At 37.2% G+C, this 15,623-nt stretch overlaps 1 protein-coding gene across 1 annotated transcript in view; it reads left to right on the top strand.

Annotated features, from left to right (window-relative positions):
* The window catches only part of LOC139076365 (uncharacterized), a 165,163-nt gene that overhangs the window by 30,852 nt on the left and 118,688 nt on the right, over window positions 1-15,623 (top strand). The window contains exons 5-6 of the mRNA XM_070578535.1: window positions 10,081-10,173; window positions 14,297-14,435. Of these exons, the coding sequence (XP_070434636.1) occupies window positions 10,081-10,173; window positions 14,297-14,435 (232 nt within the window). The remainder of the gene's footprint in view (window positions 1-10,080; window positions 10,174-14,296; window positions 14,436-15,623) is intronic.

Genomic DNA, 15,623 nt, shown 5'->3' on the forward strand with positions numbered 1-15,623 from the left:
GGGAAATTTTAAACACATAAAACATACTCTTGCTTTTGAGAGTTAAAAGCAAAATAGATGGCATCTTCTCGATTGTCTTGTGGTCGGCAGCATGACGTCCAATCTGAGAATTTTTGTCGTAGAACTTAAATATTGTGGTCAACAGTTTTCTGGTAAATCTCTATTCACTGGTCAATATATTGCCAACAATAAAACTAAATTGAAGGCTTAGTTGGAGAACTCACTAATGGAGCCTTATTCTTCCAGTTTTATTCCATTTATCTTGAATATGAATCTCCTTTATTACTGGGACATTTTTTTTTCACTCAGCGTTTTTCAGTTACACAGCATGTCACATAAATCATTTTAATTAATTAGGAACAACGATTTGGCATAATCATTTCTTCAATCTCCTATTTGAAGTCCCAGTGAAACATTTTTTTCCTAAGTCTGACAGTAAGTACCAGTAACTTACTGGTAGTGATTCTGCATAGTCCTGCAAGGAATTTATTTTTCCAGAAAGATCAGCATAGGGAAAGGCTGTATGAACGACCGTGTCAGCTTTGCCTTTTTTTTTTTAAGTGGCTGACTCATGAAGTAGGAACTTGATTCTCTCTCCCTGGCTTTGGATGGTTTCCTAATGAGCAGAAGGACTGCCTTATTTATTTATTTACTAACCGATGTGGATTCAAACCCTTGATAGCCCTTTAACACCTTAGTGACTGTGGCTATATTAGCATTGCAGGCACACCGTGTTGGTCTGGTTACCAGGAAAAACTTTTTGCCTCATCTCCATTCAAGCATTGAACCCAGGGCCAAACATATGCTCTGTATTTTTGCCAGATTATCATTACATTTTAGCACACTGAACAAATTTGATACTGATTAAAACTGAATGTTACTTGAAAGTAAATAAATTGACTTTATTTTCCACATCAGTTAAAAAAAAACAACCTGTAGCTTCCTTTCTAAAATATCTAAATACATTTGTTTTGGCAGCAGGCAAATAGGGAAAACTACCTCTTATTTCCAAATATATAACAACCCACCCAGTAAATTTTGTAAAAATCAGAATTTGGATTAACTAGTTAGTCTTTGGACAATAATAATGTTTGATCTTAGATACGCACTCATTTAATGGCTCTAAAATTGGGGATTTTCTTGTGATGTGCATGCCAAAATATTTTGTATGCTCTAAGGATAGCTACTGGAGGTTTGATGGTGGGTATTGTTTTTACTTACCAGGTACAAATGGATTGTAAAGGAGTTGAAATGAGTTGTCCACTGTCAAAAAGTTATATCAACAAGGAGCCAGCCCCATGGCTGAGTAGTTAAGTTCGTGCACTTCACTTCAGCGGCCCAGGGTTTTGCCAGTTCGAATCATGGGCAGGGACATGGCACCGCTCATCAAGCCATGCTGAGGCAGCATCCCACGTGCCACAACTAGAAGGACCCACAACTAAAAATATGCAACTATGTACCGGAGGGCTTTGGGAGAAAATGGAAAAATAAAATGTTTAAAAAAAAAAAAGTTGCATCAATGAAATTAAACACCTAGAACTTCTTGCCAAAGCATTGCTAACTAAACACACGCTTGTGATCTCATTTTTTCTGCACTGATATGATTGCTTTGCCAAAGTAGCAAAAGAATAAGAGAATCATTTTGCTTTCCCAGGCCTTCAGAAGGGAGTAAAGTACTAATCACACAGCTTCTATAAAGAGTCAATCCAGTCTTCCTGGTAGGCAGAGTAGGTGCTCAAATATGTTGTGTGATTTGGGAGAGAAAAACTTTCTCCTTGTTATATATCCCTGAGCTGCTTTTATTAACGTTAGACAGCTTCAACCAAGGGTGAACGCTCTTCATGCCATTTTTCCTATTACTCCTCAGTGCACATCAACTAATAGAGTGCTCCAGTCCCCCACCCAGTTTGCCTTGGTCTGCTTTTATTTGTCCTCAGCTCTCAGTTTAGATGCTCCTTCCTCACAAGGTCTTTCCTAATGCCCCAGCTGTGACCATCAGCAAAGAAGGAATTTTGTATTTTTAAATAGTTGGAAAAAATAAACATTTCATGAAGTATGAGAAGTATAAGAAATTCAAAGTTCACTGTCCATAAATAAAGTCTTAATGGAACATGCCATTTGCTTACACGTTGTCTAAGGCCACTTTTACTACGTAATGGCAGAGTCGAACAGTTGTGATATTCTGTGTGGCACCTAAGCCTAAAATATTTACTATCTGGCCCTTTAAAAAAGGAAAATTTTGCCAACCCCTGCCCTAGACTCTTTAATCAAGTAAAACAATGCCCTTAAGTGCCCACAGCACTGTGATGGCTAAATGTGTGTCTTCTCCACTGGTATTTAAGATTCATGGGGCAGTCTTATCTTGCTCAGTGTGAAATCGCCAGCACCTACAAGAGAATGCCAGAGTGTACTGTCAGTGCTCAATAATGAGATGTCAAATTATTAACCCTTCCTAAGAATGCTTTCTTTTATGAATAATTTTATAAATGACATGATTCATACTGAGTTGCTCCTTTATCAGTCACTTAAAAATTACTTTGCAAGTAGCTCTGTTCCTGGTTAAATAAAAAAAAAAAAACAAATGAACCACGGATAAGAAGGCAGGCTGTGATTAAGAAAGAGTCATTACCATGAGTGGATCTATTTTATTTCTCATCAATGATCAAGTAAAACAGGATTAATATGAGGTATAGGAATTTTTTTTCGTTTATTCCAATCACCCTTATTTGAAAATTAAAGGAAGAACTATAATTTAGCGTTAAAATTTACTTCTGGCTATCTGGGAATGTCTTTAAATAAAAATATTGTTTCAGTCCTTAATAACCATGGAGACTGCAACTTTTCTGGATTCATGAGATTGTTATTAAGACACACACAAGGGAAGATGCATGCAGTCTGTAACGAAGTTGTAGGGATGGTTAAGTGGCCACAAATGATGAAACCTACAGGTGATGGATATTAACTGTATTAGTTTGCTAGAACTGCCATGACAAAGTTACACAGGCCAGATGGCTTGAACAACAGAAATATACTTTCTCACAGTTCTGGAGACTCGAAATCTGAGATCAAGGTGTTGGCAGGGTCGATTTCTTCTGAGGCCTCTCTCCTTGCCTTGTAGATGACCATCTCCCTGCGTCTTCTCATGGTCTTCCCTCTGTGCATGTCTGTGTCCTAGTCCCCTCTTCTTATAAGGACACTGGTAATATTGGATTAGGGCCCACCCCAAAGACATTTAATCTTCATTACCACTTTAATGACCCTATCTCCAAATACAGTGACATTCTGATATACTAGGTGTTAGGACTTCAATGTTTGAATCTGACGGGGAACACAATTCAGCCCATAACACCAACCAAAACGTTCAAGAAGATATCCAACCACAGATTTTTAAGGCCCAAAAAAGAACACACAGTAAGCCATGCCCAAATTCCACCATTTGTGATAGCAACCTCTCTAGTAAAGAAGAAATATGTCTTAGATGTCTATGTAAAATACAAATCTCTTTTCACTAATGCAAGTTCATGGTTTTTGTCATATTTGTCCTCTTGGCTTGAATAATTGATTCTCCGATAAGTGGCATCCTAGTAAATGTAATGATATCTTAACAGCATGAACAATATCATATTTCCAAGTATCTAAGCAACTTTAGTGCCACAATGAGACATTTTGGTTCAGTTTATTCTCTCATTTATTTATCATAACATATTTAAATGAGATGGTTATGTGCGGTCTCTTTAGGGTGGTGATAGACAGATATTTTTTGAATATCTATGCTGGGACCTCATCCCTATTGGCATTAGCCCTTTGCAGTGTAGGTATTTTTTCTAGAGGGTGACTTCTGTCCTTTTCTCTCTGTTCTTCAGTCCCTGCCTGGGGACTGAGTCAAAATCAGACCCAAGCCCCTGAGCCTGAATACTGTAGCTTATAGTTTGTAGTTTGGGTGTATACTAACTCAAAACATTCTGAACAACTTTTGACTTAGCAGAATTGCTGCCATAAAGTTTACATTGATATCTAGAAGATAACCTTCCTGTTGAAGTTATTTTAAAAGAATAGCATAACTAAATTTCAAACTTGTGTCTCAATATTTTGCCCTCTCAAAACCTTGAAATTTTAAAGGTTTCGTCTGCTCACTTTCTTCCTCAAAACAAAACAAAAAAATGTATATTTTTTCTTTCTCTTTCAATCTCTTGTCTCAGTTAGAGACCCTGAAATAGTTTGTAGGGAGAGAAATTCTGAAATATAGATATTTCAGCTGCCTGTAAGATGGATATAATTTTAACTATACTTAGAAACTACCCACCCATGTGTCCGGGATCCAATTATCTTTTTCCTCCTTCATTCCTGTCCTCTTGTTCCTCATTCGTCTTTTAAGCAAGTTGTTTTTTTAAGAACCCATGTTTCTTATTTCAGACAATCATTATTTCATTTAGTGATTCTAATATGTAATTAAAATGCATGAAGAGGGCTGGCCCAGTGGCACAGCGGTTAAGTGTGCACGTTCCACTGCAGCGGCCTGGGGTTCGCTGGTTCGGATCCCGGGTACGGACATGGCACCGTTTGGCAAGCCATGCTGTGGCAGGCGTCCCACATAAAGTAGAGGAAGATGGGCACAGATGTTAGCTCAGGGCCAGTCTTCCTCAGCAAAAAGAGGAGAATTGGCAGCAGATGTTAGCTCAGGGCTAATCTCCCTCAAAAAAAATAAAATAAAATAAAATACATGAAGAGAAAAATCAAAACCCTCACATGCATAGGTGGGATAAAGACCAATATTAGAATATTGGAAATTAACCGGAGTGAAGGGTTGGGGGTGGGGCTTGAACTCTGTAATTTCTATGTATTTTTAAATAAGAGAGACCCGACTCAAATATGCCAAAATATGATAGTTAAATTGAAGTGCCTCTTATAGTCTGCACTTTTCTCTAGATTTGAGTTCTTTAGGGCACGAGAGTTGAGTTGTGCTCTCCATTCTCTCTCCTTGACTTTGGGCCATTGCTAAAATCTCTCCATCCGTGTCAGTGACTAGAGCACCATTCAGTGTTGCTGCTGGACTGAATGAGTGGTCAGTCTGTTTGAGCTTTCCTGTGAGTTGTACTTTTTTTTCTTCTGGTCATCAATCATTCTGCCAATGATAACATTTTGTGTTTTAAATAGAGAGTGATGATTTTACCGGGAGGGACACCGTGGTGCTGGTGAAGGCGGATGAGGCGATTATGTCTCACAGAGTCAGGAGTCGCCACCAATAGTTATCTTCAGTTCTTAGGGTGAATCATGAAGGTTTTCTAATATTGACTCAAGAATAATCCCGCTTTGTTACACAATATTTGAGGTGGAAACTGTTAGCATGAAATTCGTTCCACAACAAACATTTCTCCCTCCAGTACCTACAGAAGCCCTTCCTTTGTGGCCTTAAATGGAGCCTTCCTTGCAGTCTGGTTCTTTGACATGCCACTCTTAACGGCCCTCCATGCCCTTCCTTCTCCTCTGACTGTTATGACTGTTCTTGCCTTCATATATGGTTGCAATATGATAGTAACTTATGGCCAGCACAAATAAAAGTCTGTGAATGGGATGCCAATGATTAGACAAGGAGAGGTATAGACTTTTTTTAAATAAATTAAACATTTTGTTGATTAGTAGTGGACCAAGTCTCCAGGCTTTACAACTTGGACTTGGCACGCTAAACTAACTGGCTGATATGTTTAGAGTTATAGCAAATATCTTTTATTATTATTTTTAATCTGGGGTAGATGGTAGGGACCCGTAAATATTTGTTAATTGATAGAATCAATTTCCCAAATGTATGTGTTCCTTCTTAAACAATTACCAATATTTACTTTGTTAACTTTGTGTCAAATATACTTCATCTTAGTATATTAATGTGTTTTATATATAAAATTTACTTTAAAATTTCCAAAGTTTCAAATAAGATTAAGACAGGAGTACTATTAGCAGACATAATCTAAAAATAGAATTTAAAATTTTGTTTGTGAATAAGTTTAAGTTATATAAATGCCATGTTAAGTGTTAGAAATCAATGAGTGATAAGGTGGTATAATTTATTTATCTGGAAGTTTCAATTATTATTCAGATGGTAATTCTAAAAGAAATGTATCTTTTTACTGGGAAATCGGAAGATAAAATATGAAGAAACTGTGTGCTTTTAAACAGTTTTTACAAAAAAGCATAAAATTAAAAAAACCTAACATACAGATTTCATGATTACATTTTAAAATATTGACTCACCTGGGGTTAAATCTTATTTTCTCTGAATCAGTCCCCTGGATATTCTGACATTAGAAATTGTAGCAAAGACTTCAAATTGTTTTGCTTTTAATGGATAGGAATTTGGAAACTGAAATAAAAGCTTTTCTTCAAAGCCCTTGAAGCATGAAGCTATAATAAATTCAATCTTACTTACAGGATGCTCTCTCAATGCTGATTTATAGGAAGTTACATTCACTCAGTTTATAAAATTATGATTTTAATGAGTTTGAGTTTTCCCAAGGACTTTTCAAAATCCATGTCCTTTTGGATGGAAAACTTGTCATGTGATTGGTATTTCACTTATGTGGTTTCTTAATGTTCTTAATAGTATGAGTGATTGACACACTGCTGTCCTACTTGTGATGTATTGCCCCCTCCAAGTAATGTTCCTACCTCAGGTATGCGAGATAGCTCATGTTTTCATATCTCATGTATCAAAAACATACTACTCAATGAACCAAAGTAAGGTCACCTTTATTTTGGTTTTTCCATTGCATTTTAAAATTATGAAATGCTGGAGCCAGCCCTGATGGCCTAGTGGTTAAAGTTTTGGCACTCTCACCAGTATGGCAGCCTGGGTTCATTTCCCGGTCTCAGAACCACGCCACCTGTATGTCAATTGCTGTGCTGTGGTAGAAGCTCACATAGGAAGAACTAGAAGGACTTGCAACCAGCATATACAACCATGCACTGGGGCTTTGGAGAGAAAAGAAAAAACAGAAGAAGATTGGCAACAGACGTTAGCTTAGGGCAAATCTTTCCCTGAAAAAAAAAAAGAAATACTAGGAAAAAATTAATTCTAGAAGTAAATATAACAAATACTTGTAAACTCAGCACTTAGTTTTAATAAATATTAGCATTTAAAAATATTTGCTTCAAACTCTGTTTCTGAATTTTCATGTTTGTTTTTGTGTTTTACTATGTATGTATCTAAAAGCAATGTATTATACTTTCACAAGTTTTAAAATTTTATATAGATTCACACTATATGTATCTTACTGTGATCTGATTTTTTAAAAATGTCCATTTGATAGATATAGGGCTAGTTCATTTATTTCCATTTTGTAATATTACATTTATACATGAAGCACAAATTATTTAATGTATTTCTCTGCTTGTGGACATTTAGGTAATTCGTAATTTTGTGATTAAATCAATACAACACTGATTTGTACCTGTGTGCTTTGCACTTGTCAGGTTTTTTTTAAGGGGTTGCAGTGGCGGGTTCTGTTCCTAGAAGTGGAATTTGGGAAATACGTATATGCTGTCCCCTTCCTTCCAAAGTAATTGTAACAATTTCCATTCCAAGCAGCAGCCTTTGAAAATTATCGTTTCCAAATATTCTTGACAACATTTGATTCTGGCAGACTTAACATTTTGCCAATTTGAAGACTGGTATCCTTATATTGTTTTCATACACGTTAGCCTGATTACTTATAACTTTGAGAATATATATATATATATATATATACACACATTTATAGTGTCATCCAAGTTTTTATTTATCTAAATTATACCTATTCAAAACTTCATTCATTTTATGTTTCTTGTGAATGTTTTATATACTCCTTATATATTCAATATACAAATCCTTCGTCGCTTTTACACTTGCAATTATTTTTTTCACATTATTATTTTTTACTTCACTGGTAGTTTATTTTGCTCTTCAAAATATTTTTATTTCTATGCTATCAAAGTTATCAATATTTCCCTTAATCTTTGTTCTTTTGTAAGTTTTGTGTCTAAAAATCTTTCCCTGGGGGCTGACCTAGTTGCATAGTGGTTAAGTTCACGTGCTCTGCTTCGGCAGCCTGGGGTTCCTGGGCTTGGATCCTGGGCAAGGACGTAAACACTGCTCATCAAGCCATGCTGTGGTGGCATCCCACATATAAAATAGAGAAAGATTGGCACAGATGTTAGCTCAGGGCCAATCTTCTTCACCAAAAAAATAAAATAAAACAAAAAATCTTTCCCTGACCCAGTGTCATATTGTTATTATCCTATATTTTCTTTTAAAAGATTTAAAGTTTAGATTTTCACATTCATAAGTTAAATTGAGTTGGAACCAATTTTTTAATAATGTGTGAAGTAGTGTTTTAATTTATATTTTTCCACATAGAAACATATTGTCCCAGCACCATTTATTTAAAAGTTCCCAATGAGTATTAATGCTATGTCTGCCATATACCACGTCACCTATATGCCTGTCTGTATGGATCTGCTTCTGAGTCTTCAAAGGGTACTACCATCAGACTGTCAGCTTAGGTTCCTGATATGTCTGGGAATTAATAATTATTTTCAGATTGTTGACTTGTGGCTGGATTGCTTGGCACTGACTTCTTCAGGTGTTTCTCAGTTCCAGCTTGTTCTGTTTCTGGTTTATTTTTGTCCACTTTATTTTTGAGCTCAGTTAAATTTACTTCATTTTATTCTTTCATATTTTTGTTCATTAGCATGAATCAGAAATCTTATATTACTGCTAGAACCCAAATTATGATCACTTGAGGCTGACCCCAGATGAGTACTGTCATATATTAACCCCTGCTTGTTCTGTAAGAACATCTAAATAATGCACAGAAATGATCTTCCACCCAGCCCCCTTGTCTTACTTCTACACATTCCTCTTGTGGCATTCGTGCTTTGTTAGACATGCTGTTCTCTGCTAATGACTGCCATGGTCCTCACCACTCTCTGGGAGAAAGGACAAAACACACTGTGCTCTGTTTACTGAGCATGCTCAGTTTCTCACCGCACTGCCAAGACTAATCGGTCATGGTTAGTGATAATTCACTGAAGTTTCCAAGAGAAGGAAAGAGACCTTCACAAGTCTGTGATCATGACTTGGGGTTTCTTTTCAGGCCACTTCCCTGCCTCACTCTGGGTTTAACTCTGTGAGGGGAGGGCTGTCTTATTCTCCACCACAGAAGTGGTCAGCTTATCTCCATGCCAGGGAGTCCAAGACAGGAGCTCTGACTGCCGGAAAGAGGAGAGATTTGCAGTCTCAGGTTTGCCCCTTTAGTGCTATCTTCCTGCTCCTTAGCTGACTTTCCTCCGGGATGATTGGTCTTCGGTAATCCACTGCACTTGAAATTGTATATTTCCTATTGCTGGTGTAACAAATGACCACGAATCTAGTGTTTAAAACAACACAGATGTATTATGTTACAGTTCTGGAGGTCAGAAGTCCAAAAGTGGGTTTCAATGGGCTAAAATCAAGGTTTCATAGGGCTGCATTCCGTCTGGAGACTCTAGCAAAGAATCCATTTCCTTGCATTTTTTCAGCTTCTAGAAGCCACTTGCATCTCTTGGCTTTCAGTACCTTCCTCCATCTCCAGATTCAGCAATGGAGTCTTTCTGACACTCCTCCATTGGCACATCTCCTTCTTTGGTTTTTCTGCCTCTCTCCTCTACATTTAAAGGACCCCTGTGATTTCATTGGCTCTGCCCTGACAATCCAGAATAATTTCCTTGTTTTAAGGTCAGCCAATTAGCAACCTTAATGCCCCTCTGCCACGTGACATAACGTATCCATAGTTTCTGGGGATTCAGGCCTGGACGTGTTTGGGAGCCATTATTCTGCCTACCATAGAGACAAACCCTGCTATATGCCCAGGATTATCATGCCTTAAAAAGCCATCAGAATATAACAGTTTAGTATCAGTTCATTCACCAAATGCTATGTTATTTATCTTAAATATCTTTACATGTGAGACATCCCTTGCTCTGTTCAGGGTGGGCTGAATAAACTGCAGTCTACCTGCTATAGAATGTGGCCATAAGATGAAGGGAACTTCCGGTCATTATGTCTTTCAGATTTCAGAGTCTCCTCACCTATTGCCTGCAGGCAGCTGCTTGGTCAAGGGAACATCCTGTACACGCCTCCTGAGAGCAAGACACAACATACAGGTAAAAGCAATCTAGACCCACTTTTAGGAAGTAACTGTGTCTCTATCAGAAATAAGTTTTGCAGAGACTTAGAATTCCTAACAACACACCCAATTTAGGACTCTAAACTGAAGGACCAGCCATTATCTTGGTAGTATTTATGTTTGAGTTAATTACTTGCATCCAGCTCTTCCCTAAAGACATGAGTGCTTACTTGCTCTTTCTCTCTCTTTTCAAAGATAGATATTCTAAATTGTCCGTTTTACATGTTATTTCTTTTTATTTTTTACAGAACAATAGGAAAATCTGTTCCAGACTTAAATTTGTCTCCATTTTACTTTATTTTTTTTAAGATTGGCACCTGAGCTAACAACTGTTGCCAATCAATTTTTTTTTCCTTTCTGCTTTTTCTCCCCAAATCCCCCCAGTACATAGTTGTATATTTTAGTCTTGGGTCCTTCTAGTTGTGGCATGTGGGATGCCACCTCAGTGTGGCCTGAGGAGTGGTGCCATGTCCACGCCCAGGATCCAAACCAGCGAAACCCCCAGGGGCCGGCCTCTAAGTCTCCATTTTAGAAGACAGAAAACAACTTGCAACATTTAATGACGGTGTTTTGTGTTTAAAAATTATTGAAGTCTTTTTTACAGCGTACTCAATACATATCATACTCTCACTACCCATAGCTTTGATGTTTATATGTGATAGATTTTTCCAAGACTTCCTGAATTTTAAAATATTTGCTTTTTTGTCCAACTGTTTCCAGACTTTAGGCTCTGAAAATGTCGTCCACTTCTATCCTACCTTACATTTCTTTACCTTAAATATTACTAAAAATAACTTGCCAATGGGTTGACACAATTTTTGTCTTCCATCTCCTCTAAGCCCCTCTAATCTTTTCTGAAGTTTATGTAAGTTTCTCTCACATCATACAATGTTTCTCTCTCATTTTCAGCTTCTACTCAAGCAAATACATTTCATTCATTTAATGCATTTTTTTTCCCTTAATGCCCAGCCCAAGCTATTACCTTTTGTCATATTAAAACCAATATTGGGAATACACACCAAGAATATATTTGATCTATTTGCTTTTCTCTTTTTTTCCTCCCACATATTATAAATTATAAAGAACAGTTTACCTTGTCTGAAAATATAAATCCCATGGGGACAAGAATGGCATCTTTTTTACATTCTGTAACCTTCAGACAATCGTGTATAGAAAATGTTGAAGTGCTCAATTAACAAATGAATCAAAGCACTACCATTTCTTTCTTAAATGTCACATATTTTTACCCAGCTAAAAATATTTTTCTGTGGTCTTGGCATTTCACATGTGACATGGCATCTGCTCTAAAAGCAACAATAGAGTTATAACAGACCTCTCAACTGCTATTTTCGGTAAACTATTTTGTCATCGTAAAATCTTTTGTTAAAATGCAAGAAAAGGTAATTATTCTTTTTTTCTTAACACTTTTGTGAATAAAAATGCAGTGTACTTATAATAGAAAAATTATCATTGAACTGTCTAATGAGGTTGAAGCAAAGGCATTTTAGTAATGTGTTAATCCTCTTGAGACCACTTTATACTTTTTTCACCCAGGTTATTTCTGCCTCAATAACTTAAACATTGCTGTTCTGACCATAATCTGTCCCTCAGGCTTTTCTTCTAAGGGGGACAAATACATAATCACTTCCTTTCCTGTTTAAATAGAAACTTGGCACTGCAGATGTATGTGAATAACAGATGACCTAAACTGCCACTGGGAAGCCTGGCATGATGGAATCAGACCTAGGAACAGGCAGTGACATTTGCCCAGAGAATTTACTAGATTAAAACCCAGGCCCCCCAAGTATTTCAGTCACAGATCATCACGGATCATCAAATTAAATAAAAATCAAACAATTAAAAGTGATCAACTTCATTTGTATATGATACCAGATAAATGCCTGGATTACTTTTCCTTCCATAAAATTAACGAGTTGGTTAATTAATTAGTTAGTTGTTTGCCAAACTGTAGGAACAGAATACAATTGATCTCAGAATTATGATTATAGAGATAAGAAAAGTGAAGAGGAAATAAATTGAAGTAATTAAACAGATAATTATCTGCAGAAAAGCAATCAGTTTCATACCTGAATCCTGAGGATGTGTCAATATCAATGTAGTTTGCCAAAGAAGTTCTCGGTTTATAGTTTACAAAATTATCATACTTGCTCTAATTTTTCTCTTTTTAAACAGCAAAACTAAAAATGAGGATCATTTTATAATAATCCATTTAATAATTTATAATAATCCATTTTAATAATAATTAAATCATTTTTAATAATTATTGATCCTCATTTTCTACATTTCAAAATTATAAAATCTTTCCTTTGATTTATGTGTAAGTTGCCTTCCTGAAGTGTTACACACACGAGCATGGGTATTTCTATTGTAACATTTTCTGGGTTTATTTCCTCTTTAAAATCCATGCAAATAGTTTACTCTACTCCATAATTTAGCTATATTTATGCTTCTATGAAAATACTGTTTTTCCCTCAAACTTTGAGTAAAATTGATTCTCAAGGAGTGTGCTCCTGGTTTACGCTGTGACCTTGCCTTCCACCTTCGCACAACCTAGGGCAGGTTTCTCAACTGGGCTCTTTCTCAGCAGAGCCCTCAACAAATGAGCCTGCTCTCTCACCCTAGGGGTCAGAGGACCAGGGCAATCAGCCTAAGTTTGACTGGCTTTGGAAAATGGAGCCAGACAGATGAGGAAGCTGCAGTTGGTTTTCTATTTAAAGGTTTGCTGCTTCCCTTTGGGATATCTAACAGATAATTAAAATGATCATTTATACACAAAACAAATTCTTGATTTACCTATCCTTTCAAAGATCTCCTCCTCTCCTGGATTTCTATAGCTGAGTCAGCAGAACCGCTCAAACAGGGTCTCTCTCTTCCCCTGACATCCACATCCAAGCCATCTGCAGATACCACATCCTGCATCTATCCACTTCTCTCCATTCCCCCTGTTACCACCTAATCCAGCAACCTGAAATACCCTTCCTCCCTCACTTTGCTCAGGTCCCTTCTCACATGTGGAGTCTCCCTCAGAGACGCTTCCCTGACCATCCTTTCTGGAGTAGCACCCCCACTCATCCTCTTCTATCTCCTTGCTTTTATTTCATGTTCTTGATAATAAACACCTTCCTAATTCATCTCATGGTTTCCACATTTGCCACCTTACAAAACATGGTCTTCTTAGCTTCCAGAGTGATCTTCCACTAAATAAAGAACAAAATCCCAAACTCTTGTTGTGGCCGTTACTGAGCTGGCTCTTTATCCTGGTTTTGATTTGCTGCTTTCTCAGAGATGTCTTCCTTAAGTCTTCCCTAAGAGCAGTGTCCCTAAGACACCCGTCTGTCTCTGCCCCAAGTTACAGTGTAAAACTTCACCATGCTTTATTTTCATTATAGCTCAAATCCTAATCTAAATACCTGGCATTTTGTTTTGTTTCATTATTTAATTTTGTAGTTTTTGGCTCTTCAAAGGGAATAAAAGCCTTGTTTGTCTCATTCAACACTGCAAATCCATTGCCTAGTACAGTATCTGGCTGGCAATAAGTGTTTAATAAATATCTGTTGAATAAATGTATGAACAATTTGACCATAATTCTAGGAAGCAGGTAGAGAATGTCCTTTAAAAGTGGTTCAGGAACACTACAAGACTCAACCATAAGAGTAGAAAACAAAGCAGAAAAATGGCTTATTACATTTTTTTTCACCTTGAAAATAGAGGAGTGGATTAAAAAACCACTAAACTCTGTTCGAGATTTATGCTCTAATCTCATGATATTAAAAATATATAAAGTACTTACATTCAAAGACTACCACATATGTAGGTTTTTCTTTTAAATGTTGGCAATTAGCCTTGTGTGAGACTCATAACCCATGTTACAGATGAGGAAACTGAGGCTCAGAGATTTGCCAAGGATACATAGCCAGTTGCAGAGCTGAAAACTGAACCAAACTCTTCTAAAAGCTATGTTCTTTCTATGACATCATACACTAACAAGATTTTGATTCCTGTAGCCATGAGAGACTCAGGATTGCTTTGGGCCACAGCTTCTTGCACAAGAAAGAGTGAAAACTCGCCTTGTTTTATAGGGTGGTACCGGTTCAATCAAGATGATGTGCCTGCTGCCCACAGGGTGTGTTTGCTCACCCAACAGGCACGATGGATACAGAACGTCTTTGAAATCCATAAAACACCACATAGAATATGATTACTTTCAAAATAATCAGGGTAAGTTAAAATTAAAAGTTCTATATTATCATCTAACTTAAAGCTGTAATTGAATTTATCGTAAAATCTAGAATAAGTGCAGATGTAACCAAACATTTTTATTTTAATGAATCAACTTATGGTATATGCATACAAAGGCGTTTTGGCCTTACAGAGGCTGTGGGTATCATAACTGCCATAACTCCACCACTGTATTCTGGGGTTGAATGGGAAGCACTAACCTTGGAGAGGTTTTTGGGTGACTTTGAAATATTTCTTGCTTAGGAATGTTTAGAATCCTTTTATAGCATTCTTTTTTTTTTTTTTTAAAGATTTTATTTTTTCCTTTTTCTCCCCAAAGCCCCCCGGTACATAGTTGTATATTCTTCATTGTGGGTCCTTCTACTTGTGGTATGTGGGACGCTACCTCAGCATGGTTTGATGAGCAGTGCCATGTCTGCGCCCAGGATTCGAACCAACGAAACACTGGGCCGCCTGCAGCGGAGCGCGCAAACTTAACCACTCAGCCACGGGGCCAGCCCCCCTTTTATAGCATTCTTAATAAGTTTGGTGGATATTATGATACTCCATTAATGTTACTTGACTCCCACAATAGCAACAGGGTATGCACTCTAGAATTTCACTTCATTCTTTGTGAAGAGGTACACAAAAATATACTGAGTCAGGGCCGGCCCGGTGGTGCAGCAGTTAAGTTTGCACGTTCTGCTTCTCAGCGGCATGGGGTTCATAGGTTTGAATCCTGGGTGCAGACATGGCACCACTTGGCAAAACCCATGCTGTCGTAGGCATCCCACATATAAAGTAGAGGAAGATGGGCACGAATGTTAGCTCAGGGCTGGTCTTCCTCAGCAAAAAGAGGAGGATTGGCAGATGTTAGCTTAGGGCTAATCTTCTTCTTCAAAAAAAAGAAGATATATACTCGGTCAGCAGTAAGGACATTGATCTCCATTAGTAATTTTATGTAAAGCCTTTAACTATAAAAGCAAGTGACATAATTATAGCACCATTTCTTGAGCACTTGGTATATGCCAGATATTTACATACACTATTGCCAACATTCCTACCAGCCATGCAAGATAGATATTTCTAAATGTTAAATGATTTGATTGAGGCCAAACAGCTAGCAAAATTGGAGAACTATAATTTTAACTCTGTCCTTTCTGATTCCAAAGTCCTACTTTTTCTCCC

This window comes from Equus przewalskii, chromosome 16 (genome assembly GCF_037783145.1).
Source record: "Equus przewalskii isolate Varuska chromosome 16, EquPr2, whole genome shotgun sequence".
Lineage (NCBI taxonomy): Eukaryota > Metazoa > Chordata > Mammalia > Perissodactyla > Equidae > Equus > Equus przewalskii.